The following is a 25,288-nucleotide window of genomic DNA, read 5'->3' on the forward strand; positions in this document are numbered from 1 at the left end:
GAAAAAATTGTATAAAAGAATTGTATAAATATAAGAAGGCTAAGTATAAATAATTTATTACATTAAAACAACCTGTGTAAAGTGTTGTTCAATATATTGATTGGCCTTATGACATAAATCACTACAGCCATATTTTTCGGCAAAATCAGCTATGCCAATTGCATTTGTAGGATCTAATTGTCTCTCCAAAAATACACAGCATGCATCTACCACATTCGTCACCTATAGTAAAATTATAGTGAAAATCTATGACTTGTTTTTTCTTTATGCAACAAAGAAAAATGTCTAAAAATAACCTGAAACATTGTTGCAGCAGGAAGTAACTGACAAACAGTCACTTCAGTCACTCTGATTTTTCCTGTGTACATGAAATAAATAATTCGTCCCATAGCAGTTGGACAAACGCCTTGTAACTTGATTCGAGACATTTCAGTTTCCTTAAGCCCACCAGTAAACATTGCCTTAAACCATATATATTCAATTAAAATCTAATTTACAACAATAAGTTAGAAGTAATTACCATAGTATTTCAATTCAAATTACATTCAATAACATTTTAGATTTATAATATAATCGAGTTGAAATCAATTTTATTATATATACAAATGTACAATTTGAAATTGAAATTGAAAGTATTAATTCTAAGAGGATGAATTGAATGAGAAATGTAAAAAGTGTGGAGGGTAACTGTATGTACCTTGAAATACGGACTTGCAGCTGCAAGAACAACCTTATGAACATGAAACTGCTCAGTGTCCACTTCCAGCACTACATCCGTTAACATATTGTGACTCCTCATTATAAACATCATCTAAATTTTTATATTACTCAATAAACATAAAACAATATATGCATGAGAATATATATATATATATATATATATATATATATATATATATATATATATCTTCTATATATATAAAAATAGGTCGGGTTTTCCTTCCTGACGAAATAACTCCAGAACGCACGAACCGATTTCGACAATTTTGCATTCGTTGGAAAGGTCCCGGGCTCCGCAAGGTTTATAGCTAAGAAAGTTAGTCGTGCATGGCATCGTGCCCTACTGCAAATTGCTGGAACTTCACGCACCGTAATTAAAAATTCGAGTAATGACATTAGTAAGAATTATCAGAATTATGCTTGGTTAAGTCAACGAGCAATTCTTGCCGCAAAGAATAATGATGTACACGCACTGAATTTCACCATTCAATCAAAAATTGCTGGCGATTTGGTGACATACCAATGATTCCGACTGGTTTTCCGTTTGACTTCAAACGATTGCAATTTGCAGTTTGCCTTGCGTTCGCAATAACAAGTCGCAAGGCCAATCGCTTAGTGTTTGCGGGATAAATTTCAAATAGATTATTTAAAAAATCATTGTTTTGCACATGGGCAGGTATACGTTGCCATTTCACGAGTTGGAAAACCATCCGCTTTGTTTGTGTTAATGTCAGACCAAAAAACAAAAAATGTGGTTTACCAAAGAGCACTTCAATGAAACGGATAATTTGCGGATTCACTTTCATTTACTTAGAAAAGTTCAACTAAAAAACACTTCATTTTTGTAATCAAAATAAATTCATTACTGTTGTATAAGATCAAATTTTTCCTTATCAATTATAAAACAAACAAAAAATTTCTTCATCTTTCTCACGAAACCATCTGGTGGCGAAACGAAGTTTGTCGGGTTTGCTAGTATATATATATATATATATATATATATATATATATATATATATATATATATATATTAAAACGAGTGTGTTGAGTCAAGCAATATCAACAAGTAAAAAAATAAACTAAAGCAATTAGGAAAATAGCTTTATTAATCCATATGTTTTAGTCTTCATCGAGATCGTCATTCAGTGGAAAACTAAAAAGTTTTTTTATAATTAATTTAGAAAAGAAAATTGATACAACATATTGAACTTAAAGATAGGTACTTACAGACAAAAACAATTAAACACTACACTACACTAATTATGAATTAGAGTTAAAAAACTAAATTTGTGTACATGGTTGTTGAAGTCTAAATGCTGAGTGAATTGTTTTAAAAGATTTAAAATGTGTTTAAAAAGATTTTTTTAAAAAAATGTGCGAACTGGTAAAACATATTGTTTCAGAAAGTAATAAAAAAGGGACACACTTCATTCATTAATAATATTGTTTGAAAAATTGTTTAAGAATATCTTGTAATCATTGCAGGCCTAATAGTTGTCAAGTCTCTGGTTAATTGCTTTATTGCTTAACAATATTAGACAACCTTCACTAAATCTTCTTTTAAATATATTGGTTTCAAAATATAAAATACTCGGGTCTAGGAAATCAATATTATGCTGAAGGTTATTTATGTGTTCTGAATTATACTGATTCTTATTTTTTGAATTATTTCTAGGTGATATTGCCTGACTCAACACACTCGTTTTAATATATATTAACAACAAATTTATATACTCAAAAAAAAAAAAAAAATATATATATATATATATATATATATATATATATATATACAGGGCCGGATTCAGAAATTTGGCGCCCCGGGGCACTGACAAAAATGCCGCCCCATCCCTGAAATTTTACGAACTTTCGAACTTTTTTTTAAAGCAATCGCGCTGCTTCAGCTGCGTAGGGACAAAATATAAAAGCGCGTAAACGCCGCGTCGCAGTCTAACGGATAAACAATGTTACAGAACGCATATAAATGTAAACTGAATCATTTTTGGCATTTTGGCCCGTATCTTCAAAACAGTTGGACCTGCCTTGGCCAATAACTAATCAGCACATCTCCTTATAAATAGGAATTGAATCATTTAAATCGGTTGATCCGTGTTCCCGAAATCGACTTAAATAATTAAAAAATATTAGATTTGTATTGATGGGGAGACGTGCTGATTAGTTTTTAGCAAAGGCAATTACGAAAAATGGTAATTGAGTTTCGATTTTTCTTCTCTGAAACAGCTACGCAGCGCTATTGCTTTGCAAAAAGTTGAAAAGCTTTTTATAAAATGTAATTTTTAGTACGGGATGTTTCAATAATTTGTCTTAAGACACAATGCCATGAGTCACTAGTTAAATATTTTTTCGACGCTATAAGCTTGGAAGTGCACAAATTCGTCATTTTTAGAGGGCTCGAGAACTGAAGTAAATATTTTTCTTAAACTTTCAGCTTGTTTACGGATCTTTATATTAGCCAAATTGCCAAATTTAATAATTTATTAACCAATTTGATAATTTACGTTCGGAGAGGGAGGCAAGGCAAAATAATAAATTTTAATGATCGGTTATTTCAACCCAAATTTTTCATTGCAATCGTATTATGTTTTGTTAATTATATTTCTTGAAATATAAAAATGTTGGTAAAAAAATTTAATTATATTGTATAGAATTTTTTTCTCACTATCCAAATTTTGCCGCCCCCAAAAATTTGACGCCCTGGGCAGTAGCCCCGATTGCCCCTACTGTAAATCCAGCACTGTATATATATATATATATATATATATATATATATATATATATATATAAACAAAAGTCTTATTTCTTCAAAACTTGGAGCAACGGTGTCATTATATTTTCTTGTGGTCCTAGAAATGTTATTTAGTGTTATAGATGTGATGTGACATTTAAATAAACAAATTTGATAAACTGCACAACCTATGAATGAATATAGTAACAAAGTATGGTTGTAAAAAGTTTTAATATAGGTTTTGTTATTGACTATTTTATCTTTTACAATATATTTATATAAACATGCCAGTTTATATAATAACTGTGTACGGCATCAGATTAATTACAATGATTTTTTCACAGAACATTATAGTTTTATAAAAAAAATGCTTTTGGTAGAAAACAGTTTTTTAGTGTTTGTTTCATTTTTTTATTATTTCCTAATATAAACCCTTGAATTCAAATTTTTTAATGGCCTTTGTTATGGCATTTCAATTTGTATATAAATTGTCTTTTACATCTTGGTCTCCATATAGCTCCATAAAAATGAAGCGACTTGTACTAATTCTGAATCTCTCATAGCACAGTTCCCATACAACGCTGTAGCAAGACTACTTAGAATGCTCTACGAATTAACCTGGATTCTATCTTAAATCCGAGATTTTTATAACAAGGTCCCCATACTGCATTAACGGAGGGTTGACTGTATATAAGTTTTTATTGACTAAGCAATAATTATTTTACATAATTCAATTTGTAGATAAGAAATAAAAACAAAAAATACAGAAGATATAAAAATCAAGTAATTCTCTTGTGAATCTGTAATATTTCTTCAATAAATTTGTAAAACTTCACTAAATGAAAATATACAATAAATTAGTTAGGTATTAACGATGACAACTACTCGTGTGCAACAATTCTATGATCCTAATTACAGAATTCTTATTATGATCAAAAGAAAATTAATTTAAGTAACCAGTGCACATTTAATATTATACCTTCATTGCCTCTTGTAGATAATTGGACATGCAAAAGGACATGTCCCCCATCTCTGTAGTTTTTCCAGAGCTGCTTAAGTCATTTTCATCAAATTCGCAATCTAATCGATTACTTTCACCAGATAGATTAATCATATTCCCTGCTTGAGGATCCATTTACAAAATTCAATCTATAATATTCCATTGACAACGAAGTGATTGATATTTACATTATTTTTTAATAGGTTATGTTAAGTGCACCTACAACATTTAATTTATCTTAATTTGTATTAAAATAAAGTTTATTAAATTTGTACAAATTTAATTTTAAATTTGACAAAACACTCACATTATTTTATTTAATTTACTATCTAGTAATGATTATTTCAAACAAAACAGATTATTCATCCTTATAAAGCAGTTTTTGTCATATCATACGCTCACTTCCCTGAATGTCAAAGGTAGACATCTGCATAACTAAACATATCCAATTTTATTTTTTTTTGTTCACAACGTACTGGTATTTACATTATATATTGAAAATCATGAATACCTGAATAACTTCGTTTGGACTTCATGTTAACGATATTTTATGAAAATAAAATTTAAAAATAACCTACAAATTATAGTAGAAACCAGACAATAAACAATATGTAATAATAGAGGATATTTACACCCTGTGCAATATAATGAATCAAAAAGTTTACTACCAGTTTTCTTTTTTATTTTGACAAAAGTAGCCACATAATAATGTTCTATATAATTTTTGAATACATCTATCGTTCGATTTCTGATTTCAAAGTATTAGGTTGTCAAATATCTCCCTTTCGCTTTTTTGCTCTTGGTTTATAATACAAAAAGGCGGAAGGGAGATATTTGACAACCTTATATTTATTTACATATATATGCACATACCCTTGCCTCATAATTACAAAGTGGCACTTAAATTTCAGTTTAAATTGATCTTTTCTTGCTACTTGCTACAGTCACTAAGGTATCTTAAAACTCAATGTCAAAAAATAATAAAATACTTTATTAAACGTAATACACAACGTTTAAAATTTTATAACATCAACTTTGCATAAAAAATAGCTAATGTTTAAAACATCACAGATAATCATGAAAAATAACCGTACAATCTGCAATTTTATTTTTTTAGAGCATTAAGTTTAAAATTCAATTTTTAATGTAAATTATGTCTATATTAGTCTCATAGCATTCACGATAATCTTGATCATTCTGACCTAGCCCAAACTTGTACTTGGGTTTCTTAAAGTAATCCAGTCCTCTGCCAATTTTTACTACCCAGCCGGTATCAAACCTACAAAAAAAAAAAATGATATAAAAACATTAAATGCAAAACATCATGTAAACACAGGATTTAATACAAAATGTAAAATTAATATATGTTTTATAGAAAAACCTATTTATACAAATTTAAATACAATACCTATTTACAAAAGTTAAACCTTAAGTTATTAATGAATATGACTGATATTATGATAGTCATGCTGTAATATTGTGATCAAAATACTTATCGTATTGACACAAATCATAAAATATTTTAATTAAATAAAGTTTATCTATCTATAACATTAGAATTATTTAATTTATTATATTTAGAGCAGAAAAATAGAGATTAAAAGATTTATAAGTAATGAAGAATAAATATTTTATTTATGAAACAAAGTCGACATTTGTGCATGCTTGATAATACATCATCAAGAAAAGAGCATACTTCTGGTTCAAAATGCAATTGTATAATAATTGTATAATTAACATGCTGTATTAATTCAAACTAATTTATTACTATCTAATTTTAAACAGAATTATTGCTATTACTCAAGAATTAGTAATTTTGAAGACATTTCTAATATTGATATGTATGCAAAGCAAAATATTTGATGTAAAACTCAGCAAAACAAATAGTTAAATAAAATATTTTTACTTCGTATAAACGGTTGGTTATCTTACTAATAAAAAATTCTCTAACAACACACCTAATTTGTCTATCATGGAGGACTTCAGAATATTCCACACTCAAACCAACATTATTCTCGGCTAAGCTTGCTTTGAGATCCTTAAAAGCTTCCGTTTGTAATGCTACGCTTTCTTTCGAGCTAGTTGTTGTTAAATGAATTTTTTTTAGGTTGATACAGAGTTTTGTAATAATTTCAACAAAGTAAACAAAGTTATTTATCTGAAACAAAACACTAAACTGTATATTTTATTGAAATGCAAATTTATATTTTCAAAATTTAAAAATTGTATAAAAGATGATGAAACATGCTGACAAAAAGAATCTTTATGTATTTTCTATATATAATTTAAACTGTAATCACAAATTTATATTGTTACCATGATTTGAATTGTGTCACTAGTAAAGGTAAACTGTCAAATACCCAATTTATTAAATACAAATATACCAGCTAGTTTTACCTGATGATGTGATCGCACATAAGGGTCTTCAACAGATACACGATGAACATGCTGATTACAATATGGGCCTATGATATGTGAGTAACCAAAACCTTTCGAATTATTCTTAATCTCGATCGATTTATACGTTTCTTTCCCAGATATCTCTTTCTTTATTTTCTCTTTTAACAACTCTGCAAAGCTTATATATTGCAAAGCTTTTTCTTGGAGGATAGTTTTATACTTGATATTTTGCTCACCTTTAATCAGATAATTTAAGACTTGGCACAGCACTTTTTCAAACAGTAATTCGGAACTTACTTTTGGATGCTTCTAATAACATTTCAATGCCGTCTTGGTAAGCGTTTAAACTATTTATAAAATCACTTCGATTCGATAGCATTGTGGCCTCAGTAAGGATTTTGATACATTCGCTACCTGGTCTAAGAACTGCTGGTACTTCAGTGCTCATATTTCAATTATAAATTGTTAAAAATAGTTGTTAGATATAGTAAAACAACAAAAATTCTATTATATGAATTAAGTACGTATGTACCCGACCAAAATATTTAAATAATCCCCAACAGAAGCAGGGGCATGTCAATAAAATTGACACTTGGTACACCTGGGCGTTCTTGTTGGCGATAGTTTTTTTTTATCTGGAAGTTGACACTGACCGATGACCGATTGACATTTTAAATCTCAGCAATTAAACAGGAGCCACTAAATTCTGATACATGACAGATAGGTTTTGACGTTTCAAAAACACCTACGCTCTGAAGTTGGCTCCGGGATAGAGCATAACCCATATACTCTTCTTTTATCTATGGCATAACCTGTCATTTCGTGGAATATTTAGTCCCGCGTTCTTTTCTCATTTTTGTTAGGGTATAGCGTCGCGTCGGTTTCGTTTCAAGTAAGCGTTTTATTATATTTTCTGCTTTTTCTTTTCGTGTAATTAGAATTCTTTCGTTCTGTTGCTATTTCTAATTCTATTCTTTTTTTTATTTGTTTATAACAGTTTTTTTCACATATTTCGGTTCGGTTTTTCGTTTTTTTTGCTCTGGATCGCTTTCCTTGCGTTGCTTTTTTTGCTCTAGTAAGCTTCTTATTATAATTCATGCTTATTTTTCATATTTCATAGTTACAATAAGTGTTTTTTACTTAGATTTTCGTTTAGTAAGTTTCTTTTTAGTTTAGTTACGTGTTTTTTTAGATTTTTTCTTAGCTTGCGTAAGTTTATTTTTCGTTTCATATTTTTACTATTTAGATACTTACTTTTATTTCACTTTAGGTTACATTCTATTTTATAAGCTTATTTTTAGATTTTGCTCATTTACATTAGGTTACATTCTATTTTATAAGCTTATTTTTAGATTTTGCTCATTTAAGTTTATATTTAGTTTAGAATTAATATCATTTAGATACTCACTTTATATATTTACTTTTTAGCTTCTAATTTTCTTTACATTTATTACGATACGTTTTATTACCTTCATTACTTTTATTTTATATTTCACTTTATTACATTACTTATGTGGCAACATGGACAGCGACTTTTTCTGTACCGAGTGTCAGATTCCATTCACAGCTCGTAGCTCCTTGTATCGCCACATGAGACAAAAACATGACAAAGAGCCAAGAGCTGTTTATCCCAATGCGTGTGCTTTCTGCCTTAAAACTTTAAAAATTCAAATATTTATTAACTCGTCATGTGAGCCAAGTTCATAATAATATCCCTAACCCTTCACCTGCCCAATCTTCTTCGGTATCTTTTGAAGACATTACACACCTTTCCTCCTCCACTAAAACAAATATAAAGCATCCTTCTTTTTATGTTTAATTTCAATGTTTATATTTATTCTATATTATTTATATTTATTCTATATTATTTATATTTATTCTATATTATTTATTACATGTTTCCTGTGACATGCTTTATATTGTAAATAGTATGTGTATATATTTTGAATAAAAATATTTGATGAAATAGATGGTTTTAATTGTGTTTCTTATTACCTATGTTAATCATTGTTAGAAAAAGTAATCAGATCACTTAAAGATAAAAATAGGCAACAATATCGGACTGAACTTAAGTTTATTACATTACTATACATATGCTAGCCTTTAATATATATAAATATATATACATATATACATGCATACATATGAGTTCTAATAATCAGATGTTACATGCTACAAGACTCTTGTAGCTATTTTGATGTTCAGGCTGAAGTCCTAATCTTAATTCAGTGAACCCTACAATAGGATTAAAACACACTAAGCAAACAAAAACAACCTGAATAACATTTACCTGGGTAAATAAAATAATTATACTAAAACACTCTGCAAAGCCCTAATTAAAAATTTCCTAATAATTTCTAACAAAACTGTACTAGGTTTTGAATAACTATATGTTTGTTTCCCTGAAATAATATTGGTTGTGAAGAGACAATGTATGACCGTGTATATGTAAAAGAACCGCTTTCATAAATAATTATATACTTACAATTGGGATTTCTATTTAACTGTCTAAAAGGTGTATAAATGTGAGAGGTGAGAGACAATATAACAATGGGTGTACTATTTTGACGTTTGACAGTTTTGTTTGACGCACATAGTCTTTCATTTATTCTCGGTTGAGCGTCGTATGTTGGTATGACAAAGAAATGTGATATTAGCAGAAATTAGCTTCGTGTCAATGTAAACACATCTCATTTGTTTTTTTATTCGCCGTTCCGTTCATTATTACGACGTATAAAATAATGATAGTAAAAAAAATAAATTAAATAAAGAGGATCAGGATGATTATAAAATGAAACACTATCACGTTTTATACTTCTTATTGTTTTGCGTGCGTCAAACGTTTATTTGCCACCTGTTGTCATAAATAGAAGAATTTCAAACTAATTTTAGTAAGTTTTATAGTTCTTAATTAGTTTAATTTATACAAAATACAATATTGCAGATGAACTAAAATTCAGTTCACTTTGACAAGTTTAATAAATAATGGTTTATATACCAATATGTAAACAACAATTTATTTGAATGATTGAACTGTTTTATTTTTGTAAGGAGTTATTTTAATTATGTACATATAATTTTTTATTTTTTATTATATTTTCAGATTTTTACCCGGTATCCTTATTAAAATTTTCTCATGTGGATCTAGACTGATTTAGCTAGGTCTAGAAAATTTGATATAAAATCCACAAGTAAAGAATCAAAATATAAAGATGGTGTTATTATCTGACCTGTTAGCGAATCCATGAATTAAACCCCTTCGGCTTCTCATTCAACAATCCCAACAACCTGATATTATTCACACACTGTTTTTTCTTGAAATGTTGAGGTGATACAAATCTTTTGATAATGCATATTTTGAGCCGGTATGCTTATCAAAATTTTCTCATATGGATCTCTATTGGTCTAGCTGGATCTAGATTTTACTATATGAAATCCACAAATAAAGAATCAGGGTATGAAGATGGTGTTATTATCTGACCTGTTGGTGGAACCATGAATGGACCAGCTTTGGATTCAACAACCATTTCGGATTATGTTAATTTTCCTGGCCAAAGACTATGATATTTCATCTTATTGAATGTTGGCTAAGTCTAATAATGAAGTGGTAATTTTCCTTGAATCGGAAATTTATTCACCTAATATTACTGACACACAGGAATTCATTTGTCTGGATGTAAATTGGCTTCAACGCATTCTCACTGATGTATTTTTATTTTGAATATTTTCCAGAAGATTCATTCATTTTATTCCATTCCTGGTTGTGTTTTACACCGCAAAATAAAATGTACGCAGAGCAAAAGAAATGTTAATCATCTGATGTTTGCACAATTTATACATAAATGTATTATATTTAAATTGCTTAAGATATTGATAATTAACATTGTAAACTGACATAAAAATAAATTGATAAGTGAATTTACTTTTTTACTCAATTATTCTACAATAGATGCAAAGTGAAGAAAGTTTATCACATAAATTTTAGATGTAGAGCCTTATCTAAGAATGATACAAGTATTTTGAATGCCCCTTTTTAACTTCCCGAAGAAAAAGTTTGTTTTCGCAAAAAAAAATCCAATTTGCTAATTTAATCATTTCTCGTTTCAAGCCATTCTGAATCAATAAAACCAAATTTGGAAAAAGCATGCGTGTGTATGGCTGATGTGAGCCGATTTTTGACCTTTCGTCGACGTTTTCTCAAACACGGCTGAACTGATTTCAAAAATTTAAAAGCCATTCGATGTATCGAATGGTGTTGATTAATATTCAATGAAGATCGACCGGGCCGTTTTCTTGTAATTGAATGTAAAAAAAAATCTGACAATTTTCATGAAACATTTTTAACGATAGATATCATGGTCTTAAAGAACATACTAAAATATTACGACTATATTATTGTATAACGTATAATTTTAAAAATTAATCAAGGTTTGAAACAATGGTAGTCAAAATTTTGTCAAAAGTCGTTTCTGTAATGTGGTACGTAAAGATGCTTAATAATCACAAAATAATTTTTTGTTTCCTAAAAAAAAAAAATTAAATTAAATTTAACATGGTGATAAATCAATTTTGGAATAATAAGCTACAATTTTAGAACGTATAAGCATGTGTCTGTACGCATGCACAGGCCTAATTATTATACTTACAGATAATTTAAATGAATTTGAGAGATATCAATTGGAAATCGTAATGTTCAGATTTAGTTGAAAGTAAAAACTTTATTTTCAAAATAAACAGTTGAATCTATATATCTGAATGTAAATTTTAGTTGATTAAGGCAATTATTGCACATTTGGGAAAGTTCATGCAACTTGCCATTTTTTTTTCAATTTTGTTCTCCGTCTGTCTCATTAACAATTGGATCATTTGAACAAATATGTATAAATCACAATCTACTTGTATAAATAATTAGAGTATTTCATTCATCCGGTCCATCCCTTACATTAATAGTTGATATAAAACCATTTTATATCCACCTAATATTTATAAATCTTACAGCGAATGAGTGATATTGCTATTTATTTATGTTGTGTGAATGGTGTGAATTTTTGTTTGTGCAACCATTGATGGCAAACTTTTCATCTTCGTGTAATTTGTGAAGTCATTTATGCTTATTTGTAACCAATTATCACTTATGTAATAAGAAACGGAGCTTACCTGCAGAGGATCACAAATTTTTTATTTTTTCATATTTTCAACAAAAATTAGATCTTAACGAATTCTATGAGCTGTTGTGCTTACTTAAACAATGTAGATTTTTTTTATAGACGGTAACCCAAACGGTTATTATATTTCTATTATCAATTTCTGTGGAACTGATGACTTTTTCTATTGATGGATCAATGCCAGGAAGGGGCTATTTTCAATTGGTAACATAATGCTATCTATATTTTTAAATGAAAACCGATGTCACTTATGCTCGACACATCAGAAGTAATCACTTGAAGATTGATCTTTTGTATAATGTAGGTATTCAATACAAATATCATCAGGAATGCTATTTTGAACTTTTATGAACTATTTAGAATATACCTACGATACGTGAGTAACTCATTAAAGTTTTCGCTTTCAATTAAATCTAAACACTATGATTTCTAATTGATATCTATTAAATTCATTTAAATTATCTGTAAGTATAATAATTATAGCGCACAGACACATGCTTGTACGTCCTAAAATTGCAGCTTATTATTCCAAAATTGATTCATATAATTCATCTAAATTTTCCTAGGACTGTTTAGTAAATGGACTTTATCACGTGATTAAATTTTATTTAATTTTGCGAGAACAAACTAAGGGGCATCTCAATAAAATTGACACACTTCTTGCTTCTTGGTACTTTGCTACCCTAGAATATGATATCATCACATGCTTGGTACCACTGGGCGTTCTTGTTGGTGATTGTTTTTGTCCCATCTGGAAGTTATCACTGACCCCTAGACAATATAATAATAAGACAATTTTTTTTGTAATTGTTTGAACAGCAATTAGAACTCTTATATGTTCTACAAGCTGTTGGTTAAGAATTATGACTACTTATTTCATAAGAGGCAATGCATCGATTTACCATTCCCTTATGTGTGGGATATTTTTGTTATTAGCTCTTACGTCTAATAGTTAACATGTGATTGGATGTTGCAGCTATGTCCACGAAGGACGATTTCCACTTGGAATTATATTGTGATCTACTATAACCCCAAGTGGAAATTTGACATCAAAGCTGCCTGATGTCGGGCTACAGCGGTAGAGGGAATCGAACCAGCGAACCTGGGACTAGTTGCTGCTAGCCCACGCAAACCGAAATCGCCACCGCTGGCCCAATAAGAATAGATATAAGAATAATACCCGGTATCCTTATTAAATGCACTGACCGATGACCGATTGACATTTTAAATCTTAGCAATGTACTAACACATCTCATTTGTTTTTTATTTGCCGTTCATAATCATGATATATAAAATATTAAAAAAATAAATAAATAAAAACAGAAAACAGAATGATCACAAAATGAAACACTATTTCGTTTTATACTTTTTTCTATTGTTTTGCTTGCGTCAAACGTTAGTTGCTAACCATTGTCATAAATAGAAGAATTTCGACCTAATTTCAGTAAGTTTTATAATTGTTATATTTTATTTTTATTTAGCATGTGAATATTTAATTTATACAAGATACAATATTTTAAGGCAGCTGAAATGAAATACAGTTCACTTTAACAAGTTAACAACATGGAAACAACAATTTATTTGAATGATGAACTTTTATTTTTGTAAAAAGAGTTATTTTGATTACATATAATTTTAATTTATCATTATATTTCTTTAATTTATCACATTTTTCACTTTCTGGTCTGGACTACAAGTAAACATCCAGGATAAGAAAAATAAGCAATTATCGGACCAGTCGGCAAAATCATCAAAAAAAAAAAACAGTTCCTGATCTATCAATTCCGATAATTTTTCGGGCCAGGAAATAGTTTTGAATTAAATTTAATTAACTGAGATGCATATTCGCCCAATATTAGTTGCACAAATTAGACTGATTTAGGTCTAGAAAATTTGATATAAAATCCACAAGTAAAGAACCACGATTTGAAGATGGTGTTATTATCTAACTTGTTGGCGAATCCATGAATTAGACCCCCCCAGCTTCGTATTCAACAATCCCAACAACCTGATATTATTCACACACTGTTTCTTCTTGAATGACAATGACAATGTTGAGGTGACACAAATCTTTTGATAATGCATATTTTGAGCCGGTATGCTTATCAAAATTTTCTCATATGGATCCTTATTGGTCTAGCTGGATCTAGATTTTACAATATGAAATCCACAAATAAAGAATCAGGGTATGAAGATGGTGTTATTATCTGACCTGTTGTTGGAACCATGAATGGACCAGCTTTGGATTCAACAACTATTTCGGATTATGTTAATTTTTCTGGCCAGCGACTAGATATTTCATTTTATTGAACATTGGCTAAGTCTAATAATAAAGTGGTAATTTTCCTTAAATAGGAAACTTGTTCACCTAATATTATTGGCACACATATTATTCTTTCAATTTTTCCAGCTCTCAGAAAACTAATAAAACATATTTTCGATGCCGGTGTGCTTATTAAATTTTCATCATGTGAGTTGCCAAGTTTCTCACTTCTCCACTATTTAGCATTATATCTAAAAAGAAATACACCAGTAAATGGAATCCTTTTGTTGTGATTTTTTAGAAAATCTAATAATGTTCTGTTTTCCAACCATATTTTCATTGCAATTCAAATATTGTAAACTCTTCGATAACTTATTCAACCTGTATTTTATTTATCTGATCCATCAATGGGTAATTTAGGAGCTATTTAATAACAAAAAGTTATTACTAGCAGGAGCTATTATATAAAATGATAAAAACAGATAAAATCAATTGATTTGTCTGGGTGTAAACTAAAAGTTGGTTCGATGAAATCTTATTCACGAATCTTTGTTCTAGATATGTTGCGAAAAATTTATTCATTTTATTCCATTCCTGGTTCGGTTTTGCACTGCAAAATAAAATTAACGTAAATGATAAGATATAATAATCATTTTTCAGGATAAAAACTTATGAGTAATGAATTTTTACACAATTTATATGAAATAGTGCATAAATGTATTACATTTAAATTGCTAAGAGATATTGCTATTTAATATTGTAAACTGCCATAAAAATAAATTGATAAATGCATTTAACCTTTTATTCAATTATACTATAATAGATGTAAAATGAAGAAAATAAATCTGCATATTTATTACATAAAGTTTAGATGCAGAGCCCTTATCTAAGAGTGATGGAAGTAAATCTTGTTACCTCATAAATAATGAGAATAACAAATAAGAATTTGATTGTGTTAATTGCTTTCTGTATCATGTTAAATTCAAGTTAAAAATATTCGAATTGCGTATCTCACGAACTTTTCTCAGAAGTTAAGTTGCCACACCATTTTTGCTTCAAATTAATCTTACAGCTTGTTAGTACAAAACTTATCTTCCTATTCCGGAGACGTGTTTTCATTTTGTGTTGAGTTATAAAATGAACAGATTCATGACAAGTTATGAATAATTTTTTTAATATAAATTTTCATTTTCAATGTTTTTATTTTGTGATTAATTTGAGTGGGCGCATTTATCTCAACACTCTATAGGCCGAATTTTGTTTTAAATCCAAAAAAATTAGGAATATAAAAAATCAGTAACTATAAGCCTATATATACAAAAAAAAAACGATTTTATTGTAATATATTAAATATGTGACTCTTAAGTCGCAGTAATTCCGCAAAACAGTCCGCAATTGACTTCAAACATAAATGAATGAATATTGCATTTAAAGCATTTAAATTTCGAAACTCCCTTATAACCGGGCTTTTTACAACGTTCTCTCTTATCCGAGAAAATATTAGCCAATGTGCCTAATATCTTTTCGCAAATTTTCTTCTGGTAGCGTTATTTTTAGCTGTTTTCGATTTTGCAATTGTTTATATACATCATTTGAAGTTGGGCGCCGTTTTTCCCTTTTTCTCTCTATCAATAATATTTATTCATTGTTCGAAATATACTAAAATTCTCATCGGACTTAACAACATCTAATCAGGAATCATTAAACTATTATCGCTAATGCGTCTAAATGTAATTCCTCTGTTTTTTCTATACGATTTTGAGTTTCGTAATTACAATCAGAAACACAAATAATATCGCTTCGAAATGATTGATTGCGGCCAGTTAGCGCAGAATTTTCTTTATTATTATTTATCAGGTTCAGGAAGAGCCGAACAAATGTCATAAATATTGATATTGGTTGTCTTGACATGGTTATAAAATTAAGATTTATGCGTTATCTCACAAAAAAGTCATAATTATTTGAGAAATATCGATAAATTGGAATGTGACACGTGATGTGTTTATGTATTTATTTATTTAACTTGGCTTTTTGTGAATTTACAGTTTGGACTGGCAAAACCTTCGCTAAATACCGTAGTTTTATAATAAATTAATGTTCTGATATACCTACATTCATGGTGGATTCTGCCAAAACAGAGCTCAAAACATAACGTTGTCATGGCAACGCTATGTTATGCTTATTTCTTGGTAGTGAAAAGCATCATCAAAGATTCTGTTATCATAACATTCTTTCTTGTCTGTTTATATGTAAAATACGCCTGATCGCACAGCAAATAGATAGACATTTTCACAGTTTTCATTACCAAGATATAAGCATAACATAGCGTTACCATGGCAACGCAATATTATGAGCTCTGTTACGGCAGAATTGCCCCATCAAATTTACTTTTATATTATTATTTAATTTAGACCACTATTAATTACTTCCTCCTAAATTTCTAAATATTAATTAGAAATTTAGAGAAATTAAATGCCTGGTTACCTGTTGAATGAAAATGAAAAATTCATTTTTTTCAAAAAAGTCATTTTTTTAGAAAAATTTAAAAATAAATTTTCTTCAATTTTTTTTTAAAACAAATAAGCTTTTTTTAACTTCCCGTAAGGCAAGTTATAGTAATCGCAATAAAAATCGAAAATGAAAATTTTTATATATCTTGACGTTTCAAAGGTTTCTGAACATTTTGACCTACCTGAGAAAAAATGGATGTATGTGTGTGCGTGTGTATGTGTGTGTGCGGATACAAATATTCGACGATTTCGGGAACACGCGTCCGATTTTAATAATTCAAAAAACATTTTTTACATTGAATATTTGGGAAACCAGGTTCAGCGATTACAGACTCTTAATAAAAATAACTTAAAAAAATGCCATTTGGCGGTCAAAAATGTTTATTGGACTCATGCACATCAAATTATCAGATATATTATGGAGATTATCATAATGTGTACACATTTTGGATTCCGTACCAAGATTTTCAATTACGGTACGGGAAGTTCCAGCAATTAAGGCACAATGCCATGCACCCCACTAGTTTAAATTTTAATATTTGGTCCGGGAAGTTCCAACGATGCCATGCACCACTAGTTTGATCCCCCATAATCTGACAACAACAGCAACATAAAAGATATCCAGTACTTGCGTTCAGATCTAACGTAATATTATTATAGGAGGAAAAGTAGATTTATAAAGAGTTGTCGATCCTGATCCTTTAAATATATTTGTAGTTGCAATAAAGGGTTGTCAGTTATCCAAAAGATCTTACTTAGAATATTATTAAAGGAGAAAAAGTAGATTTATAAAAAGTTGTCGATCCTGATCCTTCAAGGGGGTTGTTCGGTTTTTATTTTTTTTTCTATTTTGAAATTTTTTGATATTATGAAAGCTAAAAACCTTATAATTATTTAAAAAAAAATAATCTCAATATCTATTTTTTTGACGAAGTTATAGATATATATATATGTATATATATATATATATATATATATATATATATATATATATATATATAGATCCACTGAAAGCGTTTTTTTCATCGCTCCGGAGCTATTGTATGCCAGCTGCTCTCTTTTTCATTATAACACCTCATATACATGACCTTTTTAATGTGTCAGCATTTTTGAACACAATGGTGTATCTAGTACGTTAAATTAAATGGTGTATTTAGTACATTATATTAAAAACTTTAAATACGTTTTTCTCAAATTGACTTTTTTCAATGCGGTGCCACAAATTAAAAAAAAAACTACAAGTCGGATCGACTTGCATTTTTTTTAAATTGTTCACCACTGCAATACCTAGTCCCCCTACCTCAAACAACTTGATAACATTACGCAAAAATTTTTTGCGAAGCTTCTCACCCCAAAAAAAGGCCTTTTTCAACACTTTTTTTAAAAATAGCTGCCATTTTTTTCCTTCTTGCTTTTTCCTTCATTTTGGTAGGGGGACTGGATTCAAACTTCTTCTTCAACGTAGTTTCTTTTTTTTTTTGTTTCAGGCGATGCGCAACGGATTTATCTGTGTTCAGGAAAAGAGATCGATTTTGCAAGGCCGACTTTGTCGCACCCTGGTTAAAAAATGACAGCAAAAAAAAAAGAAAAAGAAAATTTCGTAATATTCTATGATTTTGTAATTTTTGTTTAAAAAAGCCGCATGTCTCTATGATAAATACATTTCGAGGAAAACAAAAACAAATACCTTGCATTTTTTGTAAAAAAAAGAACAACCCCCTTAAATATATTTTTAGTGCAATAGAGGGTTGTCAATTATCCGAAAGTCGAATGGAGTCGAATTTGTGCATGACCGTCAAATGCGGCCTGAACTTATAGAAAGAGTGCATTGCATTCGTGTGTGGGGGATCGAATGCCGCTCACTCGTTCGTTCTGCATGCACCTGTCTTCGGCAGTACACCGCGGCTGCGAGTCCAATCAACATACATCAGATCGTCGGCTGTGCGAACCGCGGCACACGAACCAGCGATATCATATCGCTCATTATTTTTCTGAATTAGTCTCTTATCAGTAACACAAAGAGATACCTTCGTCTCCACGTGTGTGAGTGGGAAAAAGTGTTATGTCAGTGAAAACTTAGCAGTGAATATGCGACACCGCAAAACTCACGCTGCTCGTAAGCGAATTTGACAAGATTATCGCGGATCGGTTTATATAGATTTTTTTTTCTTATCGGTAAAAAAGTGTAGGATAAGATATCGAGCCATCCAAAATATGTCTTTTTTCAATAGACAGAGAAACGGGAAAGGTACGGCAACCGAAGCGCAGTACCAGAACCAACCTGATCATAATTATCAGGCCCATAAGAACGTTAACGGCGTGAATTCGGTTAAAGAAATGTCGACAGGACACGTTAAACAACAGCAACAGCTCGTATTTCATTGCCAGCAAGCCCACGGCAGCCCCACCGGGCTTATTTCTGGATTTTCTAATGTCAGGGAGTTGTATCAAAAAATTGCCGACTGCTATGATTTTCCCGTCGAGGATGTAAGTGGAGTTTTATATATAGAGTTATTTTCTATTTAAGTGTGTGTAAAATATGTTATCAGTGATTATTCTTGCCGCAGTGTAATAAAACATGTGTAGTGTGTCTGAGGGATATTGTGGTATGTATGATCCTCGCAGGTTTCAATTGATCTGCGGTATTATAGGTATATGTATTTCCATTAGTTTTGCTTATGAAACTTCATTCTTACTTTTTCATGGCGCTGTTTTCTAAATATTGCTGAATGCAAAAACAACTTTTAGTAGATTTTGACACAACACTAATACTAACCGCAAGTTCTATTGATATACTATCTAATTGTCCATTTCAATTACAATTTGAACTAGTGATGCATAACATTGTGCCTTAAGGCAAATTGCAGAAACTTCCCGTACCAAAACTTACAATTTTTAAAAAAGCATTAAAATTTTTGAAACCCTTGAAAATACTTCTAATAATTCCTCTATAAAATATCTGATGATGTGCCTAATGATAAGTTTGAGCCGCCAAATGTGTTTTTTTTTTTACTATTTTTACTATTAATCAAATATTCATTCTGTCAATACAAATCAAATGTTTTTTGAATCATTCAAATCGGACGCTCCGTACCCTCAGAAACTGATTTACTATTTTTGACGCTTTTTGCCCCGTATCTTTTCGAACGACTGGACCTAACCTACCTTTGCTGACTAATCAGCACGTCTCCTCATCAATACGAATCGAATATTTTTTGAATTCTTTAAATCGGTTGATCACAAAATCGCCGACGAAAATTTGTATTCGAACACTCACATACATACATTAATTTTGTTCTAATTGTACGGTATGCCAAAATCCTATTGTTAATACAATTTTATATTTGTTCTTAACTTTAATCAACAAAATAATCTATAAACTTGTTCTTACGAGTAGTGATATTGCTGTTTTAAGTGTGATGGTATACAATAATCTGTTCTCAATATAGAATATCTTATGTATTATATTTAATTCGAGTATAGGTGTAAATTATTATATTTAAAAAATAACACTTTCAAGTGGAGGTGCAACTCGAACACATCGATTTCGCTCTTGATATTATATTGTCTATGTACTTTACAATACATATCTACAATATGTTGTTTTAAATTTCAAAATATGTCACGTTTTTAAAATGATAATTCATGTTCCATGGCACGTTTTTTTTTAAATTTTTGCTTCGTATTGCAAATATCATATTTACAAACGCTATCGACAACATCAAACGTTTTATTGTGTTGGTATTACAAAAATAAAAATACTTCAAGTTACCAACATAAGTTATGTGGAAGTTTATGTATACTACATTGAGAACATACTATTACACGATTTGAACTAAAAGCAGTTTATGTTTGTCATATTCAAAACGGAAAGAAAAGTTGAAATAATAATTTCCTGATTGAAAATGTTATACATGCACATAAAAAAGATGATTGATGATATAATTCCAGTCATCATATTTGTCTATTCCAGTAGATAGTCTGAGAGTAAATATACGATAATAAAATCGTAAATCACAATAAAGGAGACGACACAGTTGTGCTAGGATACGGTAGTAGTGACAGTCGTCATAACAGCTTAAGTATACTGATTTTGAAATAGGGTCCAAAGGGAGAAAGATAAAGTATGTTTGTTCGAGCAAGTTTCCATTACTGAATTGAGTCAGCGCCTTACATTAACATGATCTGTAGACCGCATTGCTTTTAAAGCGTCAAAAGTTTTCATATTTGATTCTTCTAATAACAACTGTTAATTGTTAGATCACTTCGTTTTTTTATTTTGCTGTAAATTAAGCGTGAGTAGTTATTTATCAGCAACTAGTTTTTGCTTAGATAATTTAGCTCAACCGTACTGATATTTGTTTTCAAAAGAATGCGTTGGGTACGATTGTGACATGTATTTCTTTTTCTTTTCGGGCGAAGATTAAACAGATAAAAAAAATCTAACTTAACTAACAAAATTATTTATATAACTATTATGCGTAATTGATTTGAATTAATCTATTAATACTTGAACTAACTTTATTGAAAGTTGGTTGAAGTATTAACTATCGTATATTATATGAGCGTATCATATCATTAAAAACGTATTCAATAATATTATTTGATAACTCTATCTGTAACAAATCATCCTTTCATAATCAATGGCATTTCATTATCTATCTGCACAAACACCTAAATGAATATATAGATATTAAAACCAAAGATACAGGTATATCAAAAATGTACTATTAAGTATCACTTTATATATAGATTATTATTAAGTTTTGAAGAATAAAATGTTATAACTAATGTTGATTTCTAAACGCATAATTTAGTTTGGTGTGAATTTAATTTTAGTGCTTTAATCCGTTTTTTCAAGTTCAAATCCGAATTATTCTTATGTTAGATAAAACTTTACTCCGTTTCTACAATTATATTTATGGTATATTATTTAAAGAATTTACTTTTTTTTTAAACCTTTATGTAAGTTTTTATAGAGATTTGAAGATTTAGTTTAGTGTTGTACAAGTATTGCTTCATAATAGAAAACATTTGCATCTTTATTTTAGAAGATTTATAGTTATGAAAAAATTAAAATTTTCTCTGCTTTGTAATAAAATAATTAGTATTCGTTCGGTGTCGTTAATAGCATTAATATTTAACACAACACAACATAAACAATTAAACAAAGCTTATACGAATAAAATATAACAACTACAATAATTTCTTTACAAAGTTAACAAGAAATCTTTGGGAAATCTTTCTTTTCTTGTATCCAATTTTTCTTTCTTTTTCTCTTTCGTATTTTGTCTTATTGTTAGTTAAGTTATATTTTTCCTTGTATGTTTAATCTTCACCCGAAAAGGGCAAGACCCACAACCACATGTCACAACCGAAGCCAACTTTAGAGAACAAATCATCGTTATGACTGAGCTAAATTATCTATGCAAAAACTAATTGCTGGTAATTTACTATACCAATGTTCTTCTTACAGCAAAATAACAAACAAAGTGGTCTATCTAGATACAAGTAACAGTTATTAAAAGAAATCAAACTTTAAAAAGTTAATGTAAGGCACAGACTGAATGCAAACATGGGAACATGTTCAAACAAACATACAACATCTCCTTTTGAACCCTATGTCAAAATCAGTATAGTTTATCTGTTATGGAGACTGTCACTACCGTGCCCTGGCACAGCCGTATCCTGTCTTTCCTCCTCGACAAAAATCTATCGAGTCTCCCTTACTCGACATATTAAATAAAGAAAAATAGTCATATTAGTAGTTTAATTTGTTTCAATCCATAGAAATATTCTAGATTGCTTTGGTAATGACGCGTTGCTCGCGTATGTATATAGATCAAAAATATTTTTAGGTACAGTTATCAACTGATAATTTACTGGTATTAAATCAAATATTAATGAAATTAGACATCACTCATGATATATAATAAAATTTAAGTTAATATGTGTTTCAACAATAGTTAAAGAAAATACAATATTAACACAATAGTTCGGATGCATAAAGTGAATTTATTATAACTACCATTCATAGTTACTATATGTGTATCCACTTCGTCAAATGCAAATTTTTTCATGCATCCACATCAGAATACAACAGTTATATTTCATGCACGCGTTTGAATTTTTCAATAAAATTACTTGTCGCAAAGCATTAAATGATTCATATAGAGATTTCATCTTACATTATGTAAAACAGTTACCGAAATGAAAACAATGTCTCTATCATGTGCACAAGTCACAGAACATTAGAAATACCGTTCGGTTCGTTTGTTGTTCGTGAATATGTATATGCAAGACAATCGGCTTCGTGATGTGTCAAGTGAGGCCATAAAGAACAAATCCGTTAACTTGATACAATAATGTCATATCCTGTACAGACTCACTATTTCCAAATATATTTTAATCAGATGTAAACATTTTGACACCAGGATATACATGACAGATAATGACGTGTGTGACGCGCCATCGACTATTATTCGTACATTATTATTAAGCAACACACGCTGACAAGGAAACCCTGGCACCATTTTCAAAGTTTAAGATTAGCGAAAAAAAAAATGTACAAAAAACATTGTGTGTTTTCGCTGCAGAGCCGCTATTATATTCAACATTACACGTAAATTAATCTGTCAAAAACTTAGTTTCTATTTTCTGAACTCTTTGCTCCGTATCTCCGAAACAGGTGGACCTGCCTGGGCCAAAAACTAATCAGCATGTCTCCATGCATGCCTTTTTAAATTATTCAAATCGGTTGATCCGTGCGCCCGAAATCGTGGACAAAAAATTGTATCCATACATACACACACACATCCATTTTTTCTATGATATGCCAATATGTCCAGAAGATATGCAAACATTTTCATTTTGGATTTTAGAACGATTACACATAACCTACGGGAAGTTAAAAATATTTTTAATTTTGTCATATACCTTACAAACTATACATTAATGAATTTCCTCGACTTTCTTCTAGTATTAATTTGGACTTCCTACTTGTGAACAAATATGCAAATATATTGATTTGCATCGACAACTAGCAAAAAAAAATGCAATAATGATTTTTTCTAACTCTACGTTTCATTACCATCTGCTTTTATTGGCCGACCTTACAAAATATAGATGCATTATGCTTACAAAATAAAAGTGTAAAGTGGCATCTTTTGATGCAATTTTTCTGCCATATTTTCATCAACTGAGTTTTGGATTTTTAAATAAAATTCGATTCATTTTAGCATAGAGCAAAGGAGTCAAAAGCAAGTTTTGAGAATTCCAAGTTCTGCATTTGAAGCAAATATGGACAAATTTATAATAAACTTATAATGAGTATAGTAGGACGACCGATTTTAACAATGTGCATTTTTTTGCAAAACTTTGGGTAATTGTATATATGTATAGAGATTATTATAATTCACTTGAAATACTAATTCACTAATAATTTAACGAATGATTAATCATTATCATAAAACCATCGGATTTCCCCAAACACGCCAAGAATTAAAACAGAACATTGTTGATATTTAAAAAATTTTAAAGTTTTCAAAAAATTCGTAACATTTTTAATGTAATGTAAAAATTCGTAACATTTTAATGTTCGTAATGTTCACGAACATATAATTCATGTTTACGAACGTATGAATAATTATTGTTTACGAACATTCTATAATATTAATACCTATTTAAAAAAACAGTTCCTAGCATAAAGTTGTTTATTAATATTGCTATTAATAAAAACTGATAAAGCTATCATGTTTTCATTGCCAATGCAATCAAATACTTTGATACTGACGATGAGGTAAATAATTGTTTTAATTTGTAACTCAGCAAATTAATATTTGTGCTTGTGTGCTTAAAAGTTAAACTTCTATCAATATACAAATAATTCAACAAAATCAATTTCAACTTATATACCTTAACAATATGTATAAAAGTAATTCTATATTTAATTTACAATTTTTAATTAGTTATTTTATTTTCGAAGGAAATAATTGATGAAAATAATAATATTTCAACATCAAATAAAAAATCTAACGAATAATTATATAGATAAAAATAAAATAATGAAAATAAGGATCTCATTAAGAATCTCACATAAATTACAAGTTAGAAACATGTATAAGAAACATATTTTCAACATGATTCATATATCTTATAATAAGTAAGTAATCGTAATAGTTTCTTTCCATGAATGTTATGAAATATTGCAACAAGAAATAGCATTTGATCTAAATAGGATATCATTAAAAAAGCAAACAGATAATTTATAAAGCAGGTTATAAAGAGCAACTATTTATGACTCTACAGCTGATTCCAATGTAAGACAGATTGTGTAAGTATTATCCGTTATCAAAATATAAAAAATAACAGATGAGATAGATCCTAAAAATGACTTGAAAGGAATTTAATAACTAATAATCGTTGATTTTAAACAATTATGGCTCATAAAAGTATAATTAATCAAAGCAAAAACTAAATTCTCCTTAA

The 25,288-nt window shown here is 29.4% G+C and overlaps 3 protein-coding genes and 2 long non-coding RNA genes across 6 annotated transcripts in view; 2 read left to right on the plus strand and 3 right to left on the minus strand.

Annotated features, from left to right (window-relative positions):
• The window catches only part of LOC113376611 (kelch-like ECH-associated protein 1), a 36,716-nt gene extending 31,756 nt beyond the window's left edge, over positions 1 to 4,960 (minus strand). Inside the window, exons 1-5 of one of the 2 annotated variants that reach the window (XM_026616596.1) lie at positions 4,771 to 4,960; positions 4,443 to 4,682; positions 698 to 811; positions 297 to 461; positions 73 to 222 (exon numbers count right to left, since the gene is read on the minus strand). In XM_026616596.1, coding sequence (XP_026472381.1) covers positions 73 to 222; positions 297 to 461; positions 698 to 811; positions 4,443 to 4,598 — 585 coding nt within the window. In that variant the 5' untranslated portion in view covers positions 4,599 to 4,682; positions 4,771 to 4,960. The remainder of the gene's footprint in view (positions 1 to 72; positions 223 to 296; positions 462 to 697; positions 812 to 4,442; positions 4,683 to 4,770) is intronic. The other variant, XM_026616597.1, reaches the window with a different exon arrangement.
• A 607-nt stretch (positions 4,961 to 5,567) lies between these two features.
• LOC113374580 (MIT domain-containing protein 1-like) lies at positions 5,568 to 7,445 on the minus strand. Its single transcript, XM_026614563.1, has 4 exons — positions 7,161 to 7,445; positions 6,861 to 7,099; positions 6,422 to 6,621; positions 5,568 to 5,742 (listed from the first exon to the last, which is right to left on the minus strand). Exons 1-4 carry the CDS (start codon positions 7,309 to 7,311, stop codon positions 5,598 to 5,600), a joined length of 735 nt encoding a protein of 244 aa, XP_026470348.1. The 5' UTR covers positions 7,312 to 7,445; the 3' UTR covers positions 5,568 to 5,597.
• Positions 7,446 to 9,613: 2,168 nt separating this feature from the next.
• Positions 9,614 to 10,053, plus strand: LOC113374584. The gene is made up of 2 exons (XR_003367000.1): positions 9,614 to 9,754; positions 9,967 to 10,053. It is a non-coding gene; the product is annotated as an uncharacterized LOC113374584 (long non-coding RNA).
• A 3,713-nt stretch (positions 10,054 to 13,766) lies between these two features.
• The window catches only part of LOC113374583, a 56,477-nt gene continuing 44,955 nt past the window's right edge, over positions 13,767 to 25,288 (minus strand). The window contains exon 4 of the long non-coding RNA XR_003366999.1: positions 13,767 to 14,901. This is a non-coding gene — a long non-coding RNA (uncharacterized LOC113374583). The remainder of the gene's footprint in view (positions 14,902 to 25,288) is intronic.
• The window catches only part of LOC113374582 (PDZ domain-containing protein GIPC3), a 38,833-nt gene continuing 32,382 nt past the window's right edge, over positions 18,838 to 25,288 (plus strand). The window contains exon 1 of the mRNA XM_026614565.1: positions 18,838 to 19,288. Coding sequence (XP_026470350.1) covers positions 19,016 to 19,288 — 273 coding nt within the window. The 5' untranslated portion in view covers positions 18,838 to 19,015. The remainder of the gene's footprint in view (positions 19,289 to 25,288) is intronic.

Source organism: Ctenocephalides felis, unplaced genomic scaffold (assembly GCF_003426905.1).
Source record: "Ctenocephalides felis isolate EL2017-DRISC unplaced genomic scaffold, ASM342690v1 CF-g0.4_SCAFFOLD_01886, whole genome shotgun sequence".
Lineage (NCBI taxonomy): Eukaryota > Metazoa > Arthropoda > Insecta > Siphonaptera > Pulicidae > Ctenocephalides > Ctenocephalides felis.

Excerpts from the sequence above, each read along its gene's own strand:
- LOC113374580 (XM_026614563.1), bottom strand. The coding sequence starts at position 7,311 with ATGAGCACTGAAGTACCAGCAGTTCTTAGACCAGGTAGCGAATGTATC. Across the intron at positions 7,100-7,160 it reads GTTATTAGAAGCATCCAAAA|GTGAGCAAAATATCAAGTAT; the intron begins GTAAGTTCCGAA and ends ATCTGATTAAAG. Across the intron at positions 5,743-6,421 it reads CTCCATGATAGACAAATTAG|GTTTGATACCGGCTGGGTAG; the intron begins GTGTGTTGTTAG and ends TTTTTTTTGTAG.